This window comes from Andrographis paniculata, unplaced genomic scaffold, assembly GCF_009805555.1.
Source record: "Andrographis paniculata isolate CXL003 unplaced genomic scaffold, ASM980555v1 Contig59END, whole genome shotgun sequence".
In the NCBI taxonomy this organism is placed as follows: Eukaryota; Viridiplantae; Streptophyta; class Magnoliopsida; order Lamiales; family Acanthaceae; genus Andrographis; species Andrographis paniculata.
Genome location: NW_026137594.1, coordinates 518789 through 543110, shown reverse-complemented (window position 1 = coordinate 543110; position 24322 = coordinate 518789). Strand labels below are relative to the sequence as shown.

The following is a 24322-nucleotide window of genomic DNA, read 5'->3' as shown; positions in this document are numbered from 1 at the left end:
GCGGTGCCACTGCAACCTTATCTTTGGGCAGTCCAGAAAATGGCCGAATTGAGTCATTTTGATGGCTCTAATATATTCATCCAATATGCATTTCTTCATTTTCTCCACCTCGTGATGAAAACATGGTACTGCAAATCGGATGATAACCTATTTGTATTCTTTCCCCGATTTGTAAATAAATACCACAAGTTCACATTACTCGAACAATAAAAAAAAAAACTAAAATATGCAACTTCGGGTAACTAAACAAAATGTACATCTACAAAATTAACAAAAATCACAAATTAAATAAATAAAATAATCCAAAATTGGTGCCAAAATAAAACACTCAACTCGGTGTATCTGGGCAAATATACGAACGATTTCAAATCCGATTAACAAATAAAACTACACCGATCACTTAGGGCTTCTCAACACCAAACCAATGCATACAAATACGGAACCAAGATTTACACCTCAAATAATCGAACATACTTCGGTATAATATCAAGGTCAACAAATCAAAACTTGAAAAAGGTCCAACCTGGCACTTACTTTTTCGAGCTTGTCTTGGGAGATGGGAGCGGTCAGCTGTTTTCTTCACATTTTTGCACCGAATCGGTTGTTACTTAATTGCCGGAGGTTCGAGAGCATCGGTTTGCCTAGAGATTGAAGAAAAAGGGTTTAAAATCGGTGTGAGGGGAGTTATGAGAGGTTTCCTGCCTTTACCCTTATTAAATCGTGAATTAATTGTTTTTTTTTTAATTCACAAAAAGAAAAGGTACGCGATTTCTAACTAGAAGTATATAAGGTTACAATAGAGGTAGAGCGGGAAGTAATATAGGTATATATTAAAAAATTTGAAGTATTGATCAACCTATTTCGAGTACATGTTGCGTATATAACTGTGATTGAAGGAAAAATACACATTAAGGAGCTATAACAAACCTAATTCATAACGTAGGGACTGCAGACTAACTAATTTCTAATAGGGAATGAATTGCAAGTATATTTGTCAGACGTAGATTTTAATCCAAGTCTCCCATTTTATTATGTAATTTTAGGTTTGTTCTATTTTTACAATTTTTGTTATTTTAAAATTAAACATATTACTCTTCTTGTTATTCAAACGAGTGTGCTCAAATTATATTACAAGTTATATTTACTTGCACGCAAAGTTTAAAAAATAATATTTTTTTTAAAAAAATAATAATATGATGTAATTAAGAATATTTTATTAAATATTTTTTTTTATAAATATATTTATTTTATATCAGATCAAAAATATCATTATACTAAAAATAGTATCAAAAAATAAATTTTTTATATGGACAGAGGGACTATTTAATTTAATAGTTTTGAAAGAAAAAAATTGTACAAATTGTGGATTTCTTGAAAAAATTCCTAAAACAAACACACGCTAAGCTGTAAATTAAGGTCAGTAATCCCACACTGTAGTCACCCACGCTGGCTTACTCTGTACGCTTTTGACCTCCCAACTATTTAAGCCACTCAACCCTCCAATTTTCAGCTCTCTCTCACTGGCATTCTTCTTCGCATTCGCATTCTCTCCCTTGCCCTCTCCGGTTCTTTAACCTTTTAAGGTGTGTCTAAGTTTTTTTCTTATGGAATCTGTTTGTGCCGTGTGGTGGGTTCGTTTGATTATGTTTATTATCGTTTTTTGCATTCTGATTTTGTTGGGTTAATTTTGGGGGAAGTTCGAGCGTTATGTGTGGGTCTTCGATCTAGGGTTTATTCAATTTGGGACGATATTTCATCTAGGTCTTGTTTAATTACGCTATAATCTGATATATATATATATATATATTGGAGCCTGTTTGAATGTCCCCCTTTTGTATTTGATAATTGTGGCTTAGTTATGGTGATTGGAATGGGATTTTGGGATGGAATTTTGTAGTTCGATGATGTTAATGTATTGAATGTATATAAAGGTTTATGACACAGTTAAAAATGCTCGGTAGGTTGTGTTCGACACCAGATGTCTTTTGATTCCAGAAAGGTGCATCTGTGGTCTGTTTGGTGTGCTTTCTGTTTCATGAACCGGGGGCGGCTGTGGTGCTCTAGAAAGATATTGTTTCGGCATTGGACCTAAGAGGCTTTTCGAAGTAGTATTCTTTGTTTTAAGATCTGTCGTCAAGGAAGTTCTGGTTTCTGTAAACTATACTATACTGTATTATTTCATTCTTTGCTTTCGAAGACCGTTGGCTTATTGAGAAGGGTTTGGTTGGGCTGAATAAAGTTGTGTAGAGGCTTATTGTCGATTGAAGTATCGGGTCTGCTGTGATGGTGAGGTCTTCACTCCCTCCGGGATTTCGATTTCATCCTACTGATGTTGAGCTGGTTATGTACTATCTCAAGAGGAAGATCTTGGGGAAGAAACTTCGATTCGAAGCTATTGCGGAAGTGAACATCTATAAGTTCTTTCCATCAGATTTACCTGGTAAGCTACATCTTCGCCTCTTCGGCCTCCAAAATTTGGGATTTTGGACACTCTGAGACGAAATTTCACATACATTTTTGTTTTTGTTTTCTGTGCAGACTTTCTACCTAATTTTCCCTAATTTTTTGTTCTAAAAAAAAATATTCTTTTCAAATTTACATTTCTATTTATGTTGATCGCATACAAACTTTCTATTAATGTGGTGTTTGGGGTGCAGAAAAATCTTGTCTGAAAAGTAAGGATCTAGAGTGGTACTTTCTCTGTCCAATAGAGAAAAAATATGCAACTGGTGCTCGGGTGAAGCGTGCTACTGAAAATGGATACTGGAAAACCACTGGAAAGGATAGGCCCGTCCGGTTGAATGAAAAAACTGTTGGAAATATAAAGACATTAGTTTTTCATTCTGGTCATGCTCCTAAAGGGGATAGGACCGATTGGGTTCTACATGAGTATAGGATCGTTGACGACGAGGTGGCTGCAGCAGGACTTCAGGTAGTCAATGCATAATGGATTGAAGCCTTCATTGAATCAGCAAGGGATTATTTTATAATTTAAATTATATGTTCGCCATGTTCATGTACAAATCTTACTGTATCATTATGGGTTTGTTTGGTTTTTGATTTGAGTTTAAGTTTTTTATTTGAGATTTTATTTAAATAGTATTCTTATGTGATGTTTTGTGAGAGAAAATATTGTATGTTTATTGCAAACGGTACGAGTTGATTTGTAGAGCTTTTGATATGGAAAAAAAAGCCATATCTTTCTTGTTTGTTATGCATTTTTAACTAGTTCTTTGCTGGTATAATATTGATTTCCGATTGACTTTCTCTATACGCTCTCCAATAATGGTTTTTGATTGTTCTTGATTTCATTGCACTACAGGACTCATATGTGCTGTGTAAGGTTTTCAAGAAGAGTGGTCCGGGTCCCCAAAATGGTGCTCAATATGGAGCACCCTTCAATGAAGAAGAGTGGTCGGATGATGAAGACGACAATACACATCTCCAGGCTGTACCCGTGGAAACTAACGGTTCATTACCTGTTAGTGTTATGTTGCCTGAAGGACGAATTTGCCCTCCTCCGACCAGCTCATTCTGTCCTGGAAGTATGTCTAGGTTTCCTTCGGCTGATCGAGTACCATCAGTAGGCTTCTCAAGAGCTGAGGTTCCTGTGGAAGAGACTAATCCCGAGCTTGCTCGGTTGTTGGCCCAATTGACAGATGAAGGCACATTGCCTTTGAATGAGAATGAAATTCACAAGGTACCTTTTCGAAATATATAAATAAATAGATAGATAGATAGATATAGATACTTTTGCACATGTGTTTTTGCATATTGTGTTGTGAGCATGAATTCTCCCATTCACATCATATATTACTTTTGGACATGTGAAAATCTCCTCTGATTTACGTTGTTATAAGTTTACACTTCAATTTAAGACAGTCTTAAATTGCTCAAGTTATAAGCTTTTTACTTTTGTTGAAGACCCTTTTTTGTTTCTGCAATTTTATGTACATATTCATGTGCTTGTTTTTGCATTTTTATGGATGAGTTTTTTGTGCCTGTATAGTTATATGCTTTTGTGCTCTTTTTAATTTCAAAATGCTCTTTAATGTGTGCCCCAAGTTTTTTCGTCACTACAGTCTTCTTTTTATTTAACAATATTTTGTGTATGCCCTTTGCTTTCAATCGATTGACGGATCTAATGCTGAAGCAAATTGTGATTTTCAGATTGAACCAAATGACAAGGGGAAGAAACCTTGCATGGACACGTGTGGGATATATGATGGTCTTGGTGACCTGGATAGTCGGTTCAGGATGACTGATGCCGGGCTTGATTTCACTGAGATATTGAAAGAAGGTTGTGGGTGTGATCAGGCTATCAACAATTCAGACTACATAGAAATCGACGATCTTCTGAATCCATTAAATGGCTCAAATGGAGTAACTGGAACAGACCATTCCCTAGGAATTAACAATCTTCTGACTCCATTGTATGGCTCAAATGGAGTACCGGGGATGGACCATTCCACAGATTTTGATATGTTTGAATCCTACAACCTCGAGAATGTGGGTCAGCTCTGCCATGGTGAATCGTCTCATGCAAATCAACTCCCAATGATACCTACTGATGAATTGTACAATATCAGCAATTTTACGGGCGCATATCAGATGGTTAGGCCATGTTTGAATTAGTACTAGATTTCCTAACAATACTCTGCTTATTTATTTCTCGGGTTACTAACTCATTAAGGTGTAACCATGATTTGCAGTTCAACTACCAGTTTCACAATGGATCAGACGCTTCACAACATGTCTCTGACGAGCAACCAGGCAAGTTCTCCAAAGACGCTGAAATAGGTAGATGTGCTGATAACCACTGATATTTCTGGTTTTGGAACGAGGGCTCGCATTTACTTCAGTTACATATATATAATGAACTGTCTGACTCGGAAAATTGCCTTCTGGACCGCACATACCTTGTGGAAACAGAATTCTGCAATGGCTACTGATCCGACCTTGTTCTTCTCTAAGAACGTACGCCCCTACCAACACCCCCTGGAAAAACAGAAACACAAAAGTCCTATATCATTTCGGACCCTTGTTTTTTGTGTATCTATAAGGTGCATCACATTTGGTGCCTTGTGGAAATGGGATTCTACATGGCTTCTGATTCGAACGTGGTCTGCTTCTGGCACAAAAAAAATTAGTTTGTTTCGTATTCCTGGTTTTTAAATTTATGAGATGACATTTTCTCTTTTGCAGCAGCAGTAGTCGTCGTCGTGATCTGCCTCACTCATGATATGATGTTTGTGTTTATTCCAGGAGTGAGAGTAGAGTCTAGAGATTGGGATCCAGCTCGCGCACCTATTAGAGCTGCTGCTCGTTGTTGGTATTTGTGTAATTGTGGTGGCTCTCCCATGCATACCAAGGCTGAGGTGACTCACAGAGCTGGTGAATGCACTAACGAAGCTTTGTTATTCATGATGGGCGGAGTCGTCGGGCAGCAGTTGGTGCAATTTATTCGATCCTTGGTTAGTTTCTGTCTTGTTTTACCAGCATTTCTTGATTTGGGTAAGGATGATGTTTGTTGTTTTGTTGGCTATGGGATCATCGACAATCTTCAACTTATTAGTATTCTTGAACCAATCTATGTGAACTACCTACACAGTTTTCATCTATCTATTTACTTTTTTGTTGTTTGAAAATGCAAGAATTTTAGGGATGGGTTTGGGCTTGAAAGTTTATTGAGTTTTAAATTTTTATGCCCGGATTTGGTCAAAAATCTTGTTTGAATTTGTTTAAAGAAATAATTTTGAAAATTATGTCATACATATTTTTGTGATTGTTTGTATTGTCTAAAGTTTTAGGTCTATTTATATGGTATTTATTATTAGTGTATTGAAAATATATTATTATTTACATACTTTTGTATAAGAAAATACCAAACAAACAAATTCAGTATATTTTACACTCACTGTTGGTATATTTGTTATGTGGGTATCTTGCTGTGTTTATATGTATTTTGGCTATATACATCTACGTGATATAAATGGAGTACATATATTATATTCTCACATAAAAATTAATATTTTTATATCATTAATCTAAAATTTCATATTACAACTAAAAAAACATTTTAAATTAAAACAATAAACAGAACACACCCTTTTATATCTTCTTAAAATATTATATATGGTCTTGTTTCCCAATAAAAAAATTCTCACATATAATATGTATTTTATTTTTTCATAAAAATTAGTATTTAATAGTATAAAATATTATCAATACAATACAATTATTTTCACCTTAATACAAATACGATTGTAATCTGATTGTTTTGAAGGAGAAAAATAATAAATAAATTAAAAAGAAAAAGGTGGTGAGAGAAAAAGTAAGGAGAGAGAGAGAGTGCATCTTCCAGCTCACCAACAGAACAGAACAGCCTTCAGCCCTTCACTTCACTCACAAATTCGTTCTTTTCCCCAACACACACACACACACACACTCTCTCTCTCTCTCTCTCACTCACCCTAACCTTAGCTCACTTCTTTCATTTCTTGATTTCCCCTTTTCCTCATCGTATCATATGTGATATCGTATCCAATCGATTAATTAATTAATTCCTTCCACGCCATGATTCCATTAATCCCATCCTTCTTCTGATCCCTTCCCCAAATCGGCGGTTTCAATCTTCCCCGCACAGATCGCCGCAAATGCACGCCTCTAAGCCACCGCGGCACCACCATCACCACCACCGCCGCCGCCGCTGGTGCTGCTCCTTCACGACGCCGCCTCTCAGCCCGGACAATGCCAACTCCGTCCGCTCCTACGCCTCCTCCTCCTGCAATAAAAAAACCATTCCGGCGGCGTCTCCTCAAACACAACACCAAAAACTCGCCCTAGCCCGCCGGATCCTCTCTCCGGGTCGGGTCTCCCCAATCACCGACCACCAATTGATCCCCTCCGCCGCTCCTCTCGCCGAAACGCTCCCAAAGTCCGCCGCCGCCGCCGATTCGGAAATCGCCGCCGGAGATAGTTCCAATTTGGGGATTTACGACGTGAGGCTGAGTCTGAAGGGGAAAAATGGCGGATCCTTGGTCCTGGAGCTTGGTTCGGAGGTATTGACCGCGAATAGCCCTGTCTTCGCGAATTTGATCTCTGATTATCGCAGGAATCTGAGCGGCGGCAGCTTGTGTCGGATTGAAGTTCCTTACGTCGAGAACTTGAATGTTTTCCGCGAGACGATTGAGCTCATGTTCGAGGAGGATATTCAGCCCAAGCTTCTCCAAATTGGGGTTTTCCGAGCTATCGACATTCTTGAGGTATTTTCCTTAACTGATTTTCTTTCTTTCTTCATAACCATCATTATGTTGTTTTTAACTTAATCAATCAATGAATGAATTAGCTGTGTTTCTTGAATTTTTTACTTTGCCAAATTCATTCTTGGAATAATATAAATGGATAAGCAGCTGCTATGGGATGTTTCATTCTTGGATTTCAGTTTAATGTCTTCTTCTTCGATGTTATGATTTCGAAATTTTCTTTGTCTAGGTAATGCTAGCTGAATTACTATTATTGAACAGGAGCTATTATTGATTGTTCGGTTGTAATGGTAGAGGTGTGGAAAATATGTCAGATGATGATTTTTGGATTGTGATTTTGCTTGTTTATGAGCATCGTAAATGGTTTTTGGATTGTGATTTTGCTTGTTTCTGAGCATCGTAAATGGTTTTTGGATTGTGATTTTGCTTGTTTCTGAGCATCGTAAATGGTTTTTGGATTGTGATTTTGCTCGTTTATGAGCTTAGTTGATGGTTTTTGGGTTGTGATTCATTTTTCTTGTTTATGATCGGAATACAAGCAACATAACTCTCAAGTCTCAACTAATTGTGTTGTGCGCTACTTGAAATGCTAAACATTGGGAGAAATTTAGGCATCGAATAGATTTGGTTGTGTTGGCGCTTTCTCGTTATAAATAATCATGTTTTTTATTTTTCTTCAACACGAGCGTGATTGATGTAGTTTGTATTCAACTTTCTTTTGCCTAGTATTGTTACTTCATATTCACATTAGATTGTTGTCGAGGTTCTTTGGCTTCCATTTTTCGGGTGTTCCATATTTTTTGTGCTAGCAAAAGTTCTTAACTTCGAATGGAGCTATCCCACTTCATATTTCAGCAATTGTGAAAATTATTTACATTTAAGAAGATATGGAAAATGGTGGTGTTGATGGTGAGCTCAATTTCATACTGATTAAAATCGAACAAAAGAAGAGTATTTTACTATCGTGCGACCGAGGTTGTTTCTTGTCAAGAACGGTCTGTTTCTTTTCAGTCTGATTTGGGTTTTTTATTTAAATATTGCTTTTTTTGAGTTCAAATAGTAAAAAACGAAAAGAAACACTACCATAATGTCGATACTAGATTCGGAAATGACTTCTTGTTGCTTGTTCTGATGTTTTTCAGGTGTCGGCTGGGATCAAGTTTGAAAGAGGCATCTCGTCGTGTTTAAAGTATCTTGAGGCAGTGCCGTGGACCGAAGAAGAAGAGGAGAAACTGAGCGAATTGTTCGGGAAACTCAATATCGACGAGTATCAAGCGACGAACAACATCTTGGACAGATTTAGCAGTCCTAATTCCGTCGATTCCCAAAGATTGCTTACCAAGCAGCTAATTTGTTCCATCACGACTTGCACTGACGCCACGGCTAGGAATGAACTCAAGTCTTTGGTTAAAGACCTTCTATGCAAAAGCTCGGTATACGAAAAGGACTGCCCGGAGCTCAACAAGGACGATATATACGCCGTTTGCAAGTCATGTCTCAGCATCCTCAGCCATCTATTAGAAAAGGCGTGCGGTATTGACGCCGGGCGAACATCCAATTCGACGAACGATAAACCCGCGCTGGAATGCATCTCGAAACAGGTCGACAACTTGAATTGGCTACTGGATATCTTGCTTGATCACCAGATGGCGGGCGAGTTTGCAGATCTGTGGGCGAATCAAGACGAACTGATCAAAATGCATGAAGACGCATCGCCAATGGTTAGGTACGAGCTTAGCCGTGTCTCGGCAATGCTGTTTATTGCAGTGGGCACTCGGAAACTCCACTGCCCGTCAGAGATGAGGCTGCGGCTTCTCCAGGCTTGGTTCAAGCCGATGCTGTCAGACTTCGGGTGGTTGCAGAGGTGCAAAAAGGGGCTCGACATACGGGCGTTGGAGGAGGCCATGGGACAAGCGCTGCTTACGCTTCCGTTAAAGGAGCAATACTCGTTGTTCATGGATTGGTTCTATTGTTTCTCTAAAGGCGGAACCGAATGTCCGAACCTCAGCAAGGCGTTCCAAATATGGTGGCGCAGATCGTTTCTGAGGGGTTCGGAAACTTTCGCAATCGAATCCAGGTGAGACACGGCTCGGCTCGACCTTTTCTCATCTCGTGTTTTCTGTGCTTGAGCCCATTTGTTCGACGGGCTCGCCGTGACGATCGAATAACGTAGATTAAGTAATGTAAAATTTTGTGTTTTTTTTAGGGTGTTTGGGGTTCCACTGCTTGTGCAATTGGTAATGTAGTGTGGATCTTAGGCTATTCTGTGGTGTTCATGTTTATGCATTCGAAAAATTGAATCTTTGTGTGTTTCTGATAGTCTGGGTTTTGTGTTCTACGTTTGATGTTATTCTGTGTGTTGTGTGTGTTTTGATTTCTTCGTTTACTTAATTTGAGTGATTTCCATTTTTCGTTTTTAGATTATAGGTTTTTGCCATTCATAATTATAATTATATATGATTATAGCATCAATGATGATGAATTTCATTTATTAATTAAATATTAAAAGTATTAATAGGGTAGACCTCATTTAAATAAGTGAGGTTCACTTAAAATATGTTTTAACAGCAGAAAGGGTTTATTTGGAGTTTGATTTGGTAATTTAATTCAAAAACATATATTTAGATATAGTATTTTTATAGTGGGACTTGTCCTTTAAACAAACTGAAATGAGATTACCAATAAACAGAGCCACAATATCTCAAAAACACATAATAAGAATTAAGAGCACCCTAAAACAGACACAAATATATATATGTAAGCTCTAATTCTTTTAGTCTTGTAATGGTGAAGTAGATAGATAGATGGATAGAGAGTAGTTAAGAGGTTTGCTGAATTGGAATTACATTTGTGGAAAGGGCAGTGTAACATGACATATCTATCATTCAACTAATCCATATACTTGAAAAATGAAGCTAACATCATGCCATTTCACTAAACACCAAAGCAAACAAAGGATCAACCAATATTCTGAGTTTCTCACCTCACCATAAGCCCGATCGCATCTATACACACACTTATTATGTCTTCGATCGCCTCTCAGATAGGTATGTATCTATATATGTATTTATATCTATCGTCTATGTATATGTGCCCTCTCTCGCTCATCTAGTGTGATCGAAGAACAATGGTAGTAAACAAAGATGGAGTTTGTAGAGTGTGCTTGTGTAGAGCATGCATGCATTCCTACGACACATTCTACCTATATAAGGCTAAGGCGCACACAAAATATATCAACTACTATTGAGGAGGGAGGTTAGGTTAGGTTACCTCATTTGTGTTTCTTTCCACCAGCGAGGATGCGCTGAATATGCAAGCCTCTGCTGAACGCCTGGTTGAAGAGCAGCCTCGTTTGGAAATCCGTGACAAACGGGAACCAGGCGAAGATCGCCACCGGTGCAAAGATTGTCAAGCACATAAGGTATTCGTACCCCCTTGCTAGAGCTTTAACAGATCCCCATAATCCCGTTGCCTTTGCAACTGGTCTGCATGCTTGTGCTATCTGCGTCGTTGCGAATAAGACGAGCTCTAAATGAAACATCATTGAAAACGGTATGGTATGTGTGTGAACAGATTGCTCTACGAGAAACAATTTTACATGTATATATTTTCGATTTTCTTTTTGACTTTATATTATTCGCAAGATTTTCCAAAAGTTCAAAAAATCTGTCTAAACTTCCAAAGCATTGTGTTTTTACCTGAATAAGAGCCCATCCCGTTAGCAAGAAGCCTAATAGGCTAATGAAGATATCTTCGACCGTGAGGTCGAGGAATTTCATGAAGATGAAGAGTGTGACCATGGAAGCAATGAACATAAACAGCTTCAGAAGTCGGAAAACCAGCTGGAAATCAGCACTGAACTTCTTCCTTCCCATGGACACAATCTGCAGGCAATGGTTTGATTGTTTTTAGTAACCATACATGAGCTTCAACAATATAGGGCGGGCGATTCATGGGGATATATTTCTGCTAGAACAGAATAAAAGTGCTTGTACATAGTCACTGACCTTCAACATGATTACGACGGCAACTATGACCAGCCACGACAAGCCATATACCTGGAAAACACAGTGGAGGATTAGAAGAACAACAAAGACATTCAAGTAAATTAAACAAGCAAATCATGATACCCACCCCAAGACTCTTGTCATTCTGAGTAACATGTAGTTGATAAACAATGCCATACTGATACACAAAGAATCGAAGAGCGAGGATAACTTCCAAGAAGCGCCCGAGGAATCCTGTGGATTGGAGGTGTACTTGCTCTTCCTCCCACCAGGATTCCCAACTCTTAGTTGCTGGAACACCGATTCCACCGCGAGCATTCATCCACTTAGCCCAGTCGTCAAAGTCTTCCACGATCTTTTGCCATTCAAATCCAGAGGGATTAAAGAGAAATGGAGCAAACAACCAGGAAACCACCAGAAACCATATTGAGAAAGTGATGAAAAGGTAGCCTACGGAATCTGAAGCGAACGAGTTATAAATTTCATATACTATGAGCAAGACTGTTAATTCTAGAGCTTTGGTAAAATGGCTTCTTGAGTACAGCCTGTAGTTCTCAGCAAACTTTTCATGTCTCACGACGAAACCACGCCCTGTGGCTCTGTACTGAGCTCCACCATGTAGAATTGTTCTCCCAAAGTAGTGGAGTTTTGTCCCGAGGGAGAAAGTAAAGAAGACAGATGCAAGTTGAAGCTGCATGATTATCAAATCTCCGGTTGCACTCCTAAAGCCCCTCTCAAGTCCAATTTGCATGATCATGGGCAATGCCGTCAACAAGCCTAATTGAACGAGCGATTGCGTTGCCATGACAGTGGTGAGAGGATTGTTTCCTCTCGTGGCTGCATACCGTGCTATAGCCTTCTCCACTCCACTAAGACTAAGATAAAGCCTTCCATACAAGTATGCATACACTACAAGGACCACCATCTGCATTGGCATGGAGGAACACTCATCTCAGTCAAATATATATTTAAACTAAAATAAAATAAAATAATTTGTCCAAGTATTGAAATTGTTCTAAAATAACTATTTTCACAACAATATAATTTATAAAAATAGAAATAACTGTAGAAAGAACCTCATCTACTCTTCAAACCACTAATAAAATAAACTATGTAAGTGCACAAATTATTGACTTAATGTGAATTGTAGCAGCATAATAAATTCGATGTTTTTTTCCTTGCCTTCAGGAAAAATGCAAAAGGATGGTTTTGTTTCTCCAAAAGTAAAAAGTCATCAGCAGTAAGTAAGCTATAATTATATGTCAAAACTCTAGTTTAAATTCTATAATATTGTGATCAATAAGTGAAGATATTACCATTGAGCTCACATAGAACCCTGTTGTTGTATAGTAACATGATAACATGCGGAAAAAGTCAAAGCGGTGCCCCAATCTGTAGATATCACGACTGAGCGTCTGTTCCCCATTGCCGCATGCTACTTTGGCTTCAAAAAGTGATATTTGGTTGAGACCAACATCTCGCCCCTTCCCAACTTGAATATATTCATGGTGGGTAATATTCCCTTGTCTTAGAGTTGAATTGAAACCTTCATACAGTAAAGATGTCTTAGAACTCATGTACATCAGAAATATTATTAAGGAATATGGTTCAAGATCTTACCTGCAAATATATCCTCACTAAGATTAATCCCCCGAGACGCTTTGCTGAGGCCACCACGTGTAATGTGGAAAATTCTATCAAATACATCAGGATGCCCGTAGTGGAAGCGCACCCTATGTGACATCAATCATAGGAGAAGGAATCAAACATAAGGTTCAAGTCCAGAAGCATCAATAGCATATTAAACAGTTGTGTGTGATAATGTGTAGCCATGCTAAGAAATTGTCAGCTGATAGTATCATTCATTCTCTGGCTGATAATATAATGAGGGGGGAGGCAAACAAGTTATTCTACGCAAAAGTCAGATGATATTATTGCTCTCTTTCTTTGTTGGAAGCTGGTAAAATTAGAGGGTATCATCAGTTTATGCAATGTATCTAGGAAATCGAGGTCCTAACTAAAAATAAAATCTCCTGTATTTGATGTAGTCATGATGCCATCATCCAAACCAAGAAATACTGAAGTTGTTGAATTAAAGAGCATTATATCTAGTAACATTTCTTTTCATTATCTAGTAAAGACAAGCATAGAGAAAATTATAATTTTCAGTGATGCATTTGGAAAAAGAAAGATCATACTTCAAAGGCCTTGCTAGAACTCTTTGTCCAATGGTGACAAAGCTTGTTTCTTGATTTGACATAAACCAAGCCAATGAAGATACACTGAAATAGAGGATGAACAGTCAGAACTACAGCATAAAACCATAAAAACTGAGAGAAAATAACAACTATGTCCTACCTTCCAGTGAAAATGTGCTCACGAATACCAAGAATTGTAGGTGGTCGCACCCCGTGATCCTCATTGAACTCTTCAAGTAGGTTGCGCATTTTAAAGGCTTCTTCCAAATAGTTATCCTACAGAAGAAAAACAAGTGATTTATGATCAGATCTCAAGAAAAATATGTATTTGAGAATTTTCTGACACAACTCGTTGACTATACCTGGTTCATATCAATGGTCTGTACAGCTTCGCCACGTGTAAAAATAATAGCATGGTTTTGATTTTCAGGCTTCCCTTCTCCTAATTTTGCTGGACCAGGCAACTTGATACGATAGATTTCCTTTAGACAGAAAAAGTAATAGTGAATCATCCCCGAGTTGAAACCAACTTAATTTGCTATTCTATTGGAGCTGAAAGATATTGTTTACCTGATCATGATTATCAATGCCTTTTACCAACACAGAGTAATAGACCTTCTGATTTTTACCACCTTCCCTTTCCTCAACTTCGTCTATATATGCTACACGAAGAGATGGGTTGCTGCATACAAGGAGAATGAAAAAAAGAGCATAAATTGAAATTCTACTACAGAGTACAGAATCATTTTATATATTGACAAGATTGTACAACTTACTTGACCATGAGATTTAAGATGTCAGTTGCACGGCGATCTCCACTTCGTTTCTGATTCCCATAAATTTGGCAGGTAGCAACATACGTGAATTTCATGTCAGCTATTGCCTCTAATTGAGAATGTGTGGACCTTTGACTCTTTCTATCTTCTTCTGATGGTTCTGAAATACTTCTATAACCTTTAAGTATATCTGTTTATTTTAGGCAAACTTATCAGAAACAGAGCTACATTTCTTCTCATATATTCTGATGCTGAACTCCAAATATTACAAGTAGAAGCAGTCAACCAGACATTCTATTTATTAACTTTTGGAAGGCTCCAAAAATTAATGGAAGACAAATTATTCAGTTTACTTCACCTTTCCATGACATTAGTATAGATGAACTTTTCCGAATTCCTATTACTCCAAAATCTTTCTTATAGTTAACAATTGACCCTCTGACAATGTGATAAGGTTTCTCTTACCCTCTTCTGAAGCCATATCAAGAAAAGCCTGGAGCTTCAAAGCCCTTCTATAGTACATCATCCCTCTGACTGCATAACAAAGATAGTCAGTTCCAACCCACATAGTCATAAAGGAAGAATGAGGATAAAGTGTGAGAAGAACTCAGCAAACCTGTTCTGCTAAGTGTCTGCCCTCTCAAGGAAGCCCAATGGCGTACTTGCAGTATGGTTTCTTCATTTTCCCAAAGTTCATTTTCTTCGCAATTTATACGCTCCAGGAAATTGTTCCATTCATCTGGATGAAATTTTTTATATAATTGCCCATAGATAAAGTGATTAGTATAATAACATGAGATAAGCACCACATTGCAAAAACTTTGAGATGGGAAGATCAAGCAGACCTGGATAAATCTTTTGAAGGTAAAATATGATAGAAATACCATCTTCATTTTCCATTTTAAGATCACTGTTGGAGTAGAGAGTCTCCTCACTGTAATATGGAGTAAACACACTGCCAACCCAATTGAAATCATCAAGAAGTTTAACATTGTTTAGAATGTGTCAAGGAAGATGGCAAGCAATCACCTAAGGTAGTACTTTAACATTACAATTCTCATTATTTTATTTGAGCAGTAACTACAGCAATGAAGTTGATTACCAAGCAAATTGCATCATAACATATAGAAATGATAAGCAACAATATATATCTGCATCAACATTGTTAAGTAACTGCCGACTTATAACCACTCATCATGAACTTACAGCAGGTTGTAATAACTCACATACAAAAATAATTCAGGAAAATTAAATAATATTATTGTACCTGAATGATAGCATTTTTCGCACTCGGGGTGCACGTGGCATGTTCATGAATAGCGAATTGGAGAAAAATGCTATCCTTCGACGTGCTTCAAGGTTCGTTGGAACATCAGTTGCAGATTCTTTAACAGTTAGAAGCAAATAGAGGCGTCGAATCTATAAAACAGACAATTAAGTGGAGCTTTTTTTAATCACCATCTAGAAGTAACATATTTGGATGATTAAGAATTCAGTGGTGGATAACACAATTTAATGAACCTGTTCTTCCCATTGTGGTGTATTAGGGAGAGGCAAAGTGATATTGGCAAAAAGTTGTTTTCCAGAATCCTTGCTACCTTGACTAAGTTCAGCAAGTTCACTGCATTCAATGAAAGATCAAACTTTGTAATGTTAAACCAATTATAAGATAAATATACTGGTGATCGCTGAATATATTATATATAGCATCAAATACTGCAATATCTACTAACCGGTTTTCATTAACCATCATGTCCCGAGTGATTACTTCTAACATATCTTGCAGAAGCAGAACAAGTCTGTCCTTCTGGGAAGGTTGACTGTCTTTCTAAAACACAAAATGTAAAAAAAAAATTCACAAACATCAAAGACAGCCAATAACAAAAATTTAAAATTTAAAAAGGAAAAAAAAAAAAAAACCTACCGACTGACTTACCAATATCTCTACAATTTCCACAAAAATCTTGCAAAGATCAGGCAGACGTTTCATTCTGAAATTAGCAAGGAAATTGTTCCTTGATATACTACTTTCAGTTTCTTTAATGATAATTCCCATTATCCTGTTCCAGAAAACCAGTTGTTAGAACCAACAGCACCTTGAGAATTCCAAGTCTTTACACCGACTTCAACTAACTGAGAGATTTTATGATAGCTGTTAAAAGAAAATGTATAAGATCTGCTAATAGCTTGTACAAAATGCACATACGAAATAGCTAAGCGACTCTAATCACAAAAACTGAGATAATGAATAAATAAACATTAAAAAATGTTATGTTACATTGAAAAATGTAAGACAGGAGACTGCTCATAAATTTTCTACATAAATTATGGGTACATAAATTATGGGAAGACGTCAATTTCAGTTGCAGGAATATAGAAAAGAAGTTGATTGACTAGAGAACAAAAAAAAAAAAGGGATACCTCAAACTGCATAGAAACGCTCAGGCTTATGACTAAATGATACAAGTAATCAGATATGCCTGGTCTATTGAATCAGCAAATATACATGATAAATCAGTTCCTCCCTCTCTCAGAGCAAATTTAATCAAATTTTTCTGATTATCTTCCATGGTTAATATATTGCATAAGATAATGCAGCATGTGCTATTCTAAATAATGAGCTCAAAATGGTAACCTTTTCTCAGTCTCTCCAACGATCAAGGCATTCAGAACAGTTTTAAAAGACTCGTAGCATTCAATTACAGCACATTTCATGCATTCATCAGCACATACACGCTTCCAAAGATCAGAATCCTTAGATCGTACTTGAACTGCAATATCCAATGCAATTGGAATCTGCAAAGATACAGAATCAAACAACAATATTGGCATGGCAACAACTCAGAAGATCTGTGATACCTTGCCGGCAAGCAAAAAAGGAGGCCATTGAATTATTTTCAAGGTAGGGTCAGAGGAATGAGGAACAAGAAGCAGGTCCATCTCCCTGAGTTAAATAATTAGATAAGTTCCAATGTGATCAACGTCAATAGGCTAGGAAAATATGGCATGACTTAAGAGATGGATTTTCAGTGGTTTTACCTGTCACTTATTACATCTTCTTCACGGAAACTGCAAATAACATCATTCCACAGCTGGGAAAATTTAGCAGCTTCGCCTCTTTTATTTGCAGTGGGCTGAATGTGGAAAGAACAGGGAACATTCAAATAAGATGAAGTAAATATGAATTGAGGACATGAAACATATTTATTGCAAAAATTGGAACCTTATGAAAGGCCTTTGTAAGAGAAAACACTTTCGGTTTAGGTTTGTCAGAAGGCACCAAGTGTGTATTGAATGCACCAGGTAAAGATTGAAAACGTGACCTTAGCATTCCAAGAGTTCGAATCTGTGGAGAGGAAAATCAATATTGAAGCCAGAGAGAACAGAGGAACTAGTTTCTGGAAACATTAAGTTATTTTTCAAACTAAAATACAACATGGTGTGATCTCCCAACTCAACTACATTACGCACATTTTTGTATCAAAGACCATATTTAGAAGATAAACAACCACTGTTACAATATATATAAAGATTTACTGTGCCTCGATTGTATGGAAAACCATGCTAGAAATCTAGAAGTAAGGTGAAGCTTCTTACGATGATATTCTCTAACATTCAGTTTGCAATTATTTATATAAAGATGACATTCATATTCAAATTGTTTTTCCTGAACTATAGTTGGTTTGTATGCAAGATATCAGAAACTCAGCAGAAGCTCATATACCAAGCTAACAGTGATGATGAAGGAGAAAATTTTCTTATTGCAAGAAGATAAAATTAATTTGTTCAATTTAAGAGCTGATGCTACCTCACCCAGACGGTCAAAGGCCCCAATAAACCCTCCATACACAGTGGAAAATACAGCATACCAAATCTGGATGTCCATGAAGTACACCTGCAAGCAAAACATCAGACACTATAAAAAAACATCAAACCATGAAAATTATTTCTTGTTAAAACTGAGAAGAAAATTACATATAAGAAACTATAGTAGTAAACTATAATGATGAGGATTTTAAAAGCACACCAAGATAACTGGTGCCCATAGCGCAATGACAGCACCCATGTTGGACTTAGCTGCATTTGGTATAAGACAACACCAATACATAAAAGTCGAGAAGGGGCTGGCAAAAAAAAACTCAGAATAATCAAACACATACCATTTGGAAAGAACTCATGCCAAGCATAGTCAATATGTTTAATGTGCATTATATCTTTGGTAGGTGACACCAGAGGTTTTATCTGAATAAAAAGAACGCAAAATGAGAGAAAAAATTCAATGGCAGCATTTTTATAGTTAATTGGCCAAATGGTGAAGTGTACCTACCATCATAAAGTAGCTGAATGAAAACTTTGTACACAGAAGCAGCACCCAGAATACAGTGTATCTGTTGTCAATGAAAACATAGATCAGTAGTCAGTATTTTATGTGTCCAGAAAAATATTGAAGGAGTGAAGAACTCTAAACATACTGTAGAAGTGCAAATTGACTTTCATGCATTCCCCTTCCAACATAGATCCTTGGCTGACAATTTATGAGTGAAACAGTTAAAGATTAAAGGTTGTATACTATAACAAAAAAAGGGACAAATACATATAAAAAGCAAATGCAATGATTCAAATTTCAATATATCCAAAGAGAGGGACAAATACATTTATATATGATGTTGTAAAAAAAAGAAAGTGGATGTATGATGTTCGTATCAGGAAAAGGGGTTAGACCTAGGTTAGCACTTATCTTTAGAATGACAATTTTGTCATCTCATGTAATGGTTACCCTTATTTATCACATAAGGAACTGTATCTAACAGCATTCAACAGAAAAATAAGGTCGTAAACAACTCAGGAAAACTGACGCATCTATAATGGAAATTAAGATCCTGAAACTTAAAGCATGCCTTTACCTAGTATGACGTACATATACACCAGTGTAGCTAATCAGAGTCCCCGGTGAAAAGAAATGAAATATTTAATATGAAAAATGAAAAATAATTGCAGAGACAAAATTTTCTCCTCATGGGGATCAAATACATTGTTCAAAATCAATTAGATAAAGAGAACACCACTAATTGACAAAACCAATATCATGGATTATGCTATGTTTCGAATAGAATGAAAGCAACAGCTAAACTATCATAGAATGTTCCCCTCCTATAAACATAATTTGGATGCTTGCAGTTAAAGAACACAAGAAAAAGATATAACAAATATACCTGTGACCACCATAAGAGAAACCTAACAATAAGCCAATTGGAATTCTCAATCCAACGTAGGAGCATGGGAAAGACAAATAAGAATACGGTCAATAAATTTGGAAGCAGGTAGAGTACTACTGCTAGGATGTACAAAGGTGGTACTCCCTTAAGATTATTTAGGTACTTCAGCACATCATTCAGTGGTTCAAATTCAATATTTTGTTGGAGTAAATAAAATGTGGGAAGGATGATGCTCCAGGCGAGGTTAACAATTAACTTCAGTAGAGTCCTCAAAACACTAGTGAACTTCCATCTAAGATAGCCTGGAAAGTTCAGAACAAGGTCCAACATACCTAAAGGAATTCAAAAGAGATTAGTCAATATGTTATGAGTATTAGTTATAATTCAAAAGTTGAAGTTATATTCTTCCAGAAAATTTTGGTATATGGAAAAGTATAAACTATAAGTGATAACATCACATACTCTGAAGCAATCGAAGAAAGGCTGCAGTGATAAAAATGCTAGACAGCTCGTATAAAACATGCTTCTGGAAGATATCAAATACAGAAACATTGTTCCATGCAATTATAAGCATAATCTGCAGTAGAACGACCCCAACATTCAGCATAGGGCATAATTAATCTGGATTATTCATTTTTAATATGAATTAAGTTTGTACCTGAAGGGAAAGAATTAGAAATGTCCACAAACGATCAAAACTTCTGAAAATGTGCCAAAATGACCTAGTTTCTGCAAAGAAAGACTTCCCCAGCTTTCCAGAAGTATCTGTATGATTCTTCCTCTGGAGTAATAAGCATATTAGGCAAGCAGTTACATTTTAAATCATTAAAACAGATTCACTCCAGGACACAAACCTTACCTGTCCAGTATCACGTGTTGATGTGAAAAATTCAGCATCATCGCGCATTGGCCAACCCAAGTGAAAACAACTCGATGACCTGTAAAAGTTTATAAAATTCCAAGTTGCCGAAAGAGTGAAATTAATATCAACAACTGTCAAAAAATTTTCATCTCAAACATTACCAGAAATATTCATTTAAATCATCATAGTTGCACCAACTTGTGTGGGGGGCTTTCCCATTTTTACTCTTTTTTGCTTCCTGGAGCCAAAGAAAAGGTACACTTTTGTTATCTACGAAGTGGAACACATTGCAACAATAACACAATCCTCCCAAACAAGGGATTACCTTCTCAATCACCCGATAAATTGGCGTTATAACTTTCCTCAAAAATGATTCATCATCCCCACCATAAGAAGGTTTGATGTTTTCGCCTGTGACAATGCTAACATTTCCCGCCAAGAGGCCATGGAGTTCATAAGCCATCTGTACAAACAGTTCTGCTTCAAAAATGATTCTGAAGTTGCTCTTTTATTTCACTCCAACTATTTACATCAAGGAAGTTCATTCATATCAAATTTGATAAACACTAGATTGCTCACATTGTGGAAGATATAGCATAGGCACTCTGGCATGAAACGAATGTTAGCTGCTTCACCCCAAATAAGAAGATAAAGACCCATATAGAGTATCTTTCTCTGTTGTGCCTCTGGCAGACTTTTGGGGAGCCTGAGTGCAAATGTTTAAATCAGGAAATTCAACTTTTCTGTAAGCATCGTAAATTTCTTTACTGGACAATCCATCACTTTACCTTAAGCTGTGTTTTCTTCCCAAGTATTTACACCATGTCTTGTAGTTCTTGAAAAGCTTATGCATGAGTGCATCAACAGCTCGATTGTCAAGCTAACAATCATATGCAAGGTTAAATAATTTACTCAGAAAAGTACACAATCAAGATCGAAATACCATGATATACAGAAAATGTGGATTATATATATAATGAAGTTACAGGCAAAGGAACGCTGCACAAGAGGCAATATTATTGGTCAACTGATTTACAAATTTCAAGATAAAACAGACTCCAAAATTATAGACTGCTATGGAAAACATAATGGGATATTAAATGCTCCATATGAATAACTTTAGGAGATGGTAAATACATTACATCCAGCCTGATGATAAATTACTAGAAAGGCACATACAATATTTTGTGGCTCAGGCTTCGGGGTTAGCCTTATATGAATATTTGCAAGAAGTAGTATCAGATGCTCTCTTTGGTTCCTGACATTGTCCCTCTGCAAAAACATAAATAATTCAGCTAAATATTACTATTTAAAAGAATGAATTGATCGTTTCTATGTTTGATTGAACAGATTAACATACCTGAAACCCAAACATGGCTCTCAGCCAATCAAGGAGATCCAAGTCCCCAGCTTTTAGCCTTTGATGCTCAAATGAAGTGGACCATGATAAGCCTTGGGTATTTTTTAAAGCATTCACAGCTGCTTTAACCTGGTATCAGCAAAGGGTGCAATGTCTTAATATTATGTGGCCTAGGATAGAAACATCATGGTGGATATGCATCACCTCTTCAAACTGCATTATGGACTGTGATGCCCCAGCAGAATCAAGAGGTAGAATGTTATAGGGAACATAAATTTCCTTCTTAGCCTGGACATCATTTGCTGCAGCCATAATCTGTGAAATGCAGAAAACTTAATATGGTGTGGCATCAATATCAACCTCCAAATGTGCTGGACATGAAGAAAGGCAGGGGCTACAGATTATCATATAAAAACATGCATAAGGTAACGTGAAAACTAACCTCTGGAGCAACTTCCTCAACTTTCTCAGTCTTGTGAACAGCACAAAGCACTTCAAACAGCACTCCAGCTGTCTGGTAAGCTTTTCCAAGCTGAGCTCTGACACACAAGTTTTACAAATCCCCATCAGCCTTGCTCAGATGCTTTTACTGAAATTACACTATTCTATGTATATAGTTCCTGCAAGACAAAAGAACTGTTAGTACCTATCAGCTTGCTCCCCCTTGTTAAGTGCCATGACATATTTATCATAGTATTGCTTGTAGAAGCTCTCAATTTCTCGAGCATCAGTCTTCTTGACGCGAGCAGCAAGAGTTACTGGATTATCCTGTATGCAAATTTATTACAATTATTAACTGTTAATATGAAAGGAAATGGCAAGAAATCATGTATCCTAAACCATCCATATAGCCTCAAACATTTGTTATACTGGGTACTACCACTGCAAAAACTAAAAGGGCAGAAGCTGTGTTGTTTATTTTATTTATTATTTTTTTTAAAAAAAAAAAAAGACAAGGGAACCAAATCATTCTGAACCACAACATATGGATTAAGTTTCTACATTCATTCAAATAAAAGAAGATCAACTAGATACCAAACAGAAACAGATTGCATACTTGCATTGTGGTTCATGTGCTTTACAGTGAAGTGTAGTTTGATCAAGTCATTACATGGAATGAAAATTTCATCTCTGTTTTAAATTAATACTTAATATTGCCCTCTTATGCGGATCAAATTAGTATGGACTCCTCCTAACAGGAGCTCTGCCTCAAAACCAAATGCTTTAGGTGTTGTGGCTGCTTTCAGCTAATCTCTAACTCACCTCCAAGAAAACTATTGAAATTGAGAGAAAACAACTAGGTCCTATCGCTTTGCAGAATGTTTCAAGTTTCTACCCTCCACAGTGCGGGATTGTAAAAAAAAACTCCAGATGCTCAACAAGTACACAACACTAACTATTTAACGTGAAGTAATGTTATCATTATCAATAGATCAAAAAAACAAAACGGTAAAAAATATGAAGCGAATAACTGAATGAGAGACGTATATGAGAAAAAATATTTTTATCCTGATGCTACATGACAGTTTACGTCTGCAATGCAGATGAATCGAAACATCATGGAACAATCTAATCCTCTCTATTTGACAATTCTTTGTTCAAGCTAAAGTACGCTGCTGTATATGCTAAAACACTGTTAATATCATATAATTACCCTTTCTAGCCTTTGATGAAGACTAGTTTTAAACTGCCGCACACCACGGCCGCTGGAATTAGGATCCAACCTATGTGCCTTCTCAAATGCGTAAAACCGACCTAAATCAAAAATACAATTTCGTTCAAACCTCAATGTTATCGAATACTTGAGAAAAGCGAGCATACTCATCCAATAATAAATTCGGTGACATTTCTGTTCAAAGTACGGAGAACGAAAAAGGAGATCAATCGACAGACGGATGGTGACGTACAGAGGTATGCAACGCGAGGACGCTCGTTCTCTATCTCGCTGGCGACGCGGAGAATGGGGGCGATGGACTGCAGGGAGGAAGGGACTACCTCCTTGTCGAACACCTCCATGGAAAACACGGTAATGGCGGCGCTGCGAGAGGCTCGCCGTGAGAGTGTCGGCTGATCGTGGCTCCCCGCTGCCGCCATCTCCTCCGCTTTCTTAGTCCTCTTCTACGATGCGCAACTCACCAATTGCCCTAAACAGCTCAATCAGTCAGTCGAGCCGCGCGAATTCCGTTGTCCTCTCAACAACCTCTCAACCGCCCTGCGGTCATCCTCCTGTCCTTCCTGATCACCACAGAAGGCGAAAATTCCAATTTCGTCAGGACGAATGCATGCAAAAATTCGACGGAAACACAAGCCGAGTAACTGCAAAACGATCGGTAAATCTCACAAAATTTGGAATGTTCTGGTCCGGTAGCGATGGAACGAGAGAAGCACAAACAGCTCTGTGCTAACAGAATGAGAGGGGAAAAAAGCCGCGAAGGTTTAAATGGAGTGGATGCAGCTATGTGCGACACGTGGCGTGATTCGAGAGGCCTGCGGATTCGTTCGGTCTGTGCTTTGCTACCTTCACGTTTCTCCCGTTGTCCCAGGATGCTCAACATTCTGTTGACTTTCCAATTTTCATTTTCAAATTTTTCAATACCTAATTAAGAAGATATATATATATATATATATTACCATATAT

General features: G+C 37.3%; 3 protein-coding genes across 4 annotated transcripts; 2 read left to right on the top strand and 1 right to left on the bottom strand.

Moving 5' to 3' along the window:
* Positions 1-1457: 1457 nt before the first annotated feature.
* On the top strand, positions 1458-5648 carry LOC127258149 (NAC domain-containing protein 82-like). 2 transcript variants are annotated; one of them, XM_051284857.1, is made up of 7 exons: positions 1458-1583; positions 1962-2440; positions 2658-2932; positions 3323-3700; positions 4171-4614; positions 4713-4773; positions 5266-5648. In XM_051284857.1, exons 2-7 carry the CDS (start codon positions 2284-2286, stop codon positions 5643-5645), a joined length of 1695 nt encoding a protein of 564 aa, XP_051140814.1. In that variant the 5' UTR covers positions 1458-1583; positions 1962-2283; the 3' UTR covers positions 5646-5648. The 2 variants fall into 2 exon arrangements, with proteins under 2 accessions (XP_051140814.1, XP_051140813.1); XM_051284856.1 differs by having other exon boundaries at positions 4713-4800.
* A 638-nt stretch (positions 5649-6286) lies between these two features.
* LOC127258150 (BTB/POZ domain-containing protein At2g13690-like) lies at positions 6287-9656 on the top strand. Its single transcript, XM_051284858.1, has 2 exons — positions 6287-7265; positions 8408-9656. Exons 1-2 carry the CDS (start codon positions 6657-6659, stop codon positions 9344-9346), a joined length of 1548 nt encoding a protein of 515 aa, XP_051140815.1. The 5' UTR covers positions 6287-6656; the 3' UTR covers positions 9347-9656.
* Positions 9657-9935: 279 nt separating this feature from the next.
* LOC127257935 (callose synthase 5-like) lies at positions 9936-24063 on the bottom strand. The gene is given in 43 exon segments (XM_051284521.1): positions 9936-10767; positions 10964-11149; positions 11273-11323; positions 11400-12197; positions 12589-12818; positions 12893-13005; positions 13471-13554; positions 13631-13746; positions 13833-14019; positions 14021-14152; positions 14247-14436; positions 14712-14780; positions 14863-14985; positions 15092-15201; positions 15514-15665; positions 15768-15867; positions 15980-16074; positions 16183-16306; positions 16882-17042; positions 17106-17190; positions 17286-17380; positions 17470-17592; positions 18055-18141; positions 18274-18323; positions 18407-18488; positions 18574-18634; positions 18719-18771; positions 19460-19794; positions 19925-20039; positions 20121-20243; positions 20322-20400; positions 20486-20562; positions 20650-20787; positions 20904-21030; positions 21113-21204; positions 21504-21596; positions 21685-21813; positions 21889-21999; positions 22127-22223; positions 22331-22452; positions 23339-23439; positions 23592-23919; positions 24026-24063. Coding segments are annotated over 42 exon segments (5814 nt in total). The 5' UTR covers positions 23779-23919; positions 24026-24063; the 3' UTR covers positions 9936-10536.
* Positions 24064-24322: the final 259 nt, after the last annotated feature.